Genomic DNA, 6,526 nt, shown 5'->3' on the forward strand with positions numbered 1-6,526 from the left:
AAAGCTCCCAGGATGAAAACAGTTGTTGTACAGTTGAACAAAGATTCACGGTGCGACGGTTTTTATATTATATTTTTATGTTATTTTAAAATTACCCATTCACTCATTTCCCACTAAACATTTAGGCAATTCTGAGTTGCTGATCTACTGATTTTTGTTTTATGTTATATACTCAAAAGGCACATTAATATCAAAATAATTTTAAGGATGCACAATATAATTGTTTTTTCCTCTGATATCCAATATGCTAAGACACTAATTTGAACATACCATTAACTCTGTCTATATGGAACTGAATATATAATCATATTATAATACCTACATGGTCCAGTGGCAGATGCAAACATGACATTGAATAATACATCACTTTTCAAACTGTTATTATAAACTAGCATCAATGGACTGCGAATACTGGCTTGAAGACAATTTGAATCCTATTTGAATATGACTTTGTTCCTAAACTTTACTCTTTAACCCTAATCAACAGCACCTTCTAGTGGATACATGGAGCTTTATTGGCGGGGGAGCAAGCGCGCAGACGGTGAACACTGAATTGTTCAAATTTCTGTTGTGTGGCTGTTTAATTGAAACAAATGGCTCGATGTCGTGGAGGATTATCTTGTAGGGGGGCCCATATGGTTATTGCTTGTACCGGGCCCCGGCAAGTCTGTTGACGGCCCTAGATATGAATAAACTAATGTATGCCTGATGTTGATGCTGAACACTGTCAAATAATCATTATTGTTTAATCAAATGCCGTGTAGGATAAAGTGTTGTTGTTTTTTGATGCAGTTTACTTATGTTTGTGAATAACGGTAAATAAATTAACATTGATATTTAATAATTAGAACTTGGATGATCACATGCAATGTTGCCCTCTTTAAGAAAAAAGAAGGTAGTTAAGGTAGAAATAATTGTTGCGATTAAAACATTTGGAAGATGTTATTATTAGAAACTGGTGCTGTATCCATACGGAACCTCTGAAGGGGAAGACTTTGACGGATGGACACCCGGCCGGATGTACGGAGCAAAGATGGCGGACGTACCAGACAGCGCTCCTGAGCGTGAGCTTTTATGTTTCATTTTGAGCGATTTCTTTAGTCCTGGTTTTGACGGGGTTTGAAAACAACTTCAACGTTGTGATGTATTTGAAACCATTACTTCAAAACCAATACTTAATATTGAATCTACTTGGGATATTCGCTGTTTTCAGAGTTTACTTTCCATATCCAGTCTGCAATCAGTTGCAAGAAAACATTACCAAATGTCCATCTGGGCTGCTTCTGCGGGGACTCGGGCTTCTTTCTACGGTCTATAAGCAAGCGTCGTAGTTCAACTGACGACTCTAAATAATACTAAATAGTTGGAAATTGCATAATTCCATTCTCATTTCCACTACATTATTACACGTTATTGAAGATTCGGTTTAGTACTGCATCCAGCTGCCAATCGAACGCGACTCCCTGGATGTTTGCTGCGCCATGGTGACAGTTAAAAAGAATATTCAGAATCTAGTGAATTTACTTTAGAAGACATTACGAAAAGCACGCCCAGTACAATCAGTTCTAGTTACTAGTCTGCAGAATTATTATCACCTGACAGTAATGGATGTTCTGTCCTGTGAAGTCCCTGTAAAGTATTAAAATCGATCAACAGATCTGGAATGTAGCTTGGATCCACATCAAACTTCAATGCGTGTTAGATCTTGTGGGGGTTATAATGTCATTTCTTTCACATCGTTGTATCCTCGGATCTAGAAACAATAATCTTGTAATCTCCTCTCTCACACAAAATACTCTGCATGTCGATCATGAGGATCTCTATCAGGATGTAATGGATTGTTTCTTCCTAAAACAATTAATCTAAATCTGTCCCGGTTGCTTTTATTTTCTCTTGAGTAACAAACAGCAGTAAAAATAAAAACATGACCTGCTCTGCAAAATAGCTAGGACTCAATGTTTTAGTAATATTTTATTGTCTAAACATTTATTATTATTATTATTATTAACTGATATAAAGTTCATTTTATAATCAAGACTTAGCGTTTTTAGGTTAAATCGCATTTGGCATTTATTATTATTATTAGGGATGAATGCACAAATACATTAGTCTCAACAGTGATTATTGAGCTTTAGCTACTAGCTAACATCTATCGTCTGTAGTCTCTGATCCACGTACACATTTTCCCAAAATTCCTCTTCCTGCATTTGATATGTTTGGAATCTCTACCATTTCTCCTAAAGCCTAAAATAAAGTTTGTTCTGTTAAATCAAAGTTTGGCATCACTGTCTGATGAAATGACTTCCACCCACCAGCTGGTGGCAGAGTTAAGAATGTGTTAAATATAGGCTTGAGTTAAAGTTCAGTCACCAGAACCTGAACATAGATTTTTATTTTCTTTAAGATGATATAGTAAAACCTTTGCTTCCTCCGTTTAGACTGCCCAGGTACAAAGAGCGAACTCGCAGGAAAGGCCTCACCATGTCAGGGCTGTCCAAACCAGAAAATCTGTGCCTCTGGAGCCACAAAGGCTCCCGACCCTGGTAAGACTCCTTCATCTTAAAATTCGGATCATTTGATATGCACAGAATGGCTGTTTCAGATCACTAAATCACTTATGAGTACCCTGTAATTATTCTTGTGCCGCTGCTACCTACTGTGTTACAGTCTCCCTCTGGGTTTTTTTTTTCTTCTTCTCCAGCTATAGCAGAGATCGGAGCAAAGCTGTCAACAGTCAAGCACAAGATTCTTGTGCTTTCTGGTAAAGGAGGGGTGGGGAAGAGCACCTTCAGCGCTCACCTTTGTCACGCCCTTGCAAGTGATGGTGCGAAAGAGGTAAAACCTCAGCCGTCTGGTGGGAGTTCCAAACTCTCTCGTGAAGTTCAGATATTTTCTTTTTTGTCCAACTGGAACAAACCAATTTGGCCTGTGCTTTAAAATACCAGTTCTCTGGACTTGAGTTCTACTCTCATAACTGTGATATAACTGTGATATTATAACAACCAGTAGGGGGCGTCGCAGATGAGATTTGCCTGCTTTAAGCCACTGCAGTTCAGATTTTTATGATTTCCTCTGCTCTTATGATCCATCTTGTTTGTGATGCAGCAGTCAGATTAAACTTTATATCCCAATGAATATTTAAACCCTTCTGAGTTCTTGTTGGTTAAACTGTAAATTACAAGGTTGCACATCTGGTGATTGATTTATTCATGACAGCTCAAAGGCGGCATGTTGTCAACTCATACAAACAGCGTACTGCAAACACACAGGCCTTGCTGATCCTCTGTTTTAAATCCTACAAAACTTGATCTAGAAAGAAATTCATTGATATGTATTTGATATTATATAATATTTACCCAGAGTGTTTCTGCACGTAATAGCACTTCAAAGTGTATTTTTCTCTGTTTAAACTATGTTCCAATGCATATGTATTTCTTATAGTGCAAACAATATAGATATTCTAAGGTTACAAAGTTTACGGTGAATGTCAGTCACGCCTGTCACAGTCTGTCTGCTAAGCTGAAGAGTAAAGAAACTTTGTCATTGATTTTAGGTTGCCCTGCTGGATGTAGATATCTGTGGTCCCTCCATTCCAAGGATCATGGGGTTAGAGGGAGAACAGGTGAGGTGTGGAAAGAGCTACGATCCAGAGTCACATACTCAAAGCAGCTTGAAAAGTTAAAAGATCCTAGCAGTGCATGTCGACTTATGCCTTAAGTCTAACTAACCCTAACCCTATAGTCCCTGTCTCTCCTCTGGACATGTCCAAACCATCGAAGTCAGCCCTCTCTGACCTCGTCTCCAAGACCACACAAGAAGACAAACATTGTAGTAATTCCATGAACCGTTTATATTGCTATTTAATATTTTTTTATATTATGCGACAAACAATGAAGTTAGATGCACGACTGTGTTTCTAGACATGCTCGCGTTATGTCTGTCCAGGGCACATTATTATATCAGATCTATGTTGTGATGAAGTGAACTGCTTATCAGTGTCAGTAATATATTTAATAATTGTCTAAAATTCCATAATCATGACGCCCCTATGTGTAGCATGAAGTAGCTGTACATTGTATATTGGTCAACCCTCCTTGATTTTCTTGTGCACAGGTTCACCAGAGTGGCTCAGGCTGGTCTCCTGTGGTGAGTTGGATTTTCAAATATCAGCCGTTGCTGTTGAGTTCAATGTTGACAGCAAATGTGTTCATTTCCAGTATGTGGAAGAAAACCTGTCTGTCATGTCTATCGGCTTCCTGCTCAGCAGCCCTGATGATGCTGTGATCTGGAGAGGACCAAAGAAAAATGGTGTGTGTGTGTGAATGTGTGTGTGTGTGTGTGCATGTTACGCCAGCATATAACTTATCTGCCGTTTCTCTAAACATCAGGGATGATCAAACAGTTTTTGAGGGACGTTGACTGGGGGGAACTGGATTACCTGGTTGTGGACACGCCCCCGGGCACCTCTGATGAACACCTATCAATTGTCCAGTACCTTAGCTCCACCCACGTTGACGGAGCTGTCATCATCACTACACCACAGGTATGCACAAATTGGCAGCCTGCCCCAGGGCAGCTGTGGCTACAATAGTAGCTTCACCACCACCAAGTATGGAGTGAATGAATAATGCACAATGTAAAGTGTCTTTGAGTGTCCAGAAAAGCGCTCTATAAAACCAATGCATTATTATTATTATTATTATTATTATTATAGCAGCAATGACACTAAAAACCACAATGGTATTAACAGATTTAAGCATGCTTGTTTTGATGTGTGTCTCTAGGACTGTTTTACTGTTGTTAGTGAAAGACAAGAAGAACTTAACACTTCCTGATGCTTAAAATAGGCTGGAGCCTGTGAGGCAAGGCAGAATAATCATTTCCTCATTCCTTCAGCTCTGACAGCCAGAACTACTCCAGCATGAATTCAGAATTACCGTATTGGCCCGAATATAACACGACCCGACCTTTTCAGCCTAATTTCAATGCAAAAAACATCGTGTTATATTCGGGCCAATACGGTAACCAAGAAAAAAAAATGCTAAGCCAGGAAGTGTGTACTTTTTTGTTTCTTTGTTTGTTTTTCGGCTCATTTCCAAACCAGAGCTTTTCAGTTCTTTGAGGCTATCTGCTCGAGAGAGCCGCAATGGCAACTCAAACAAATCATTTCTCTTCCACTGCCCATACTGGTGCCTTTGTTTCCCCCACATTGCTCTTCAGTTGCCTTTTTTTATTTCTTTTTTTTTGTATCTCTCTTTAGGAAGTGTCACTGCAGGACGTGCGAAAGGAGATCCGGTTCTGTCAGAAAGTCAAGATGCCCATCATCGGCGTGGTGGAGAACATGAGTGGCTTCGTCTGCCCGTCATGCAAGGTTGCTTGCACAGTGATACAAACTGACACATGAAAATGTGCATAAACCACCTCTAGTTTAACTGAAAATGCTTTTGCTGCTGTGTGATAAATTATACAAAATAATCTTTTTTTTTTTAAATGGCAATGGATATGAAAATTCTTATAAAATGTTCCTGTCTCGTAGAACACATCCCAGATCTTCCCTCCGACCACCGGGGGTGCAGAGCAAATGTGTGCAGATCTAAATTTACCGTTGTTAGGAAAGATACCTCTGGATCCGAGGATAGCACGAAGCTGTGATGAGGGCAGGTCCTTTCTCAGTGATGTGCCCGATTCTCCTGCTGCTAGAGCCTACGAGAGGATCGTGCAGAGTAAGTGTTTTCTGGAGGATGTCTCTAGTGTCCGCTTTCTATCATAGCTGGCGGGATTGGGTCACATTTCAGGACAAGCAGGTTACACCCTCACATAGATATATATTCATCTGCCAACGAAATCTGTCATTAGCCTTGTTGGCAGGGTCCATGGAAAAGGGGAAAAGACAGAAGTTCGATATGTCGAATTTCACCGTCGTGGATCTAAGATTCAAAGTTGCTTTGTGTAACAGATGTTTTATTCAGGCAGATCTGAAAAAACAAAACAAATCAGACACATAAAGGTCTTCAGTCACAGAGGAAATGACCTTCATCATCATCACACTCCTCTTTCCTCCATCAGGTATTCAGGGCTTCTGTTCCAACCGAGTGATGGACGAGCAAAGCACCACCTGAAGCGCACGGAGCACGACGTGGTGGCAATGCTTAACGCCTAATGCGTTTCATAAAACAGCTTTACGCCGGAGGAAATTGTTTCTCTACATGGTTTTCAATTTAATTGATAGACTTTTGAATCCCTGAGAGATAACTTGTATAGAGTAGTTGTGAATGTGAATATAACAACAGATTCATGTCCTCTGCTGTCTATCAGGGTCAGGTCTCCAGCAGAGAATGAAATGTCGACTTCAGATGTAGTTATAAATTGCTTAATTTATGCTGACTAATAATACTGTGACATTGTGGTATTTTATTTGCATAAACTATAAATCGGATGTATGATTTGTGTATAATGTTCCTGCTGTACTATCATGAAATCACCTGTTGTGGATTTTCTATCAAGAAATTAAAGCAGAGGCCTTTTT

The 6,526-nt window shown here is 39.6% G+C and overlaps 1 protein-coding gene across 1 annotated transcript; it reads left to right on the forward strand.

Moving 5' to 3' along the window:
- Positions 1-1,033: 1,033 nt before the first annotated feature.
- LOC137915931 (cytosolic Fe-S cluster assembly factor nubp1-like) lies at positions 1,034-6,526 on the forward strand. The gene is made up of 10 exons (XM_068759052.1): positions 1,034-1,064; positions 2,439-2,543; positions 2,702-2,835; positions 3,554-3,622; positions 4,114-4,146; positions 4,218-4,308; positions 4,389-4,543; positions 5,261-5,371; positions 5,537-5,723; positions 6,067-6,526. The coding sequence occupies exons 1-10, from the start codon at positions 1,034-1,036 to the stop codon at positions 6,117-6,119; spliced, it is 969 nt and encodes a 322-aa protein (XP_068615153.1). The 3' UTR covers positions 6,120-6,526.

This window comes from Brachionichthys hirsutus, unplaced genomic scaffold (assembly GCF_040956055.1).
Source record: "Brachionichthys hirsutus isolate HB-005 unplaced genomic scaffold, CSIRO-AGI_Bhir_v1 contig_852, whole genome shotgun sequence".
NCBI classification, from domain to species: Eukaryota; Metazoa; Chordata; class Actinopteri; order Lophiiformes; family Brachionichthyidae; genus Brachionichthys; species Brachionichthys hirsutus.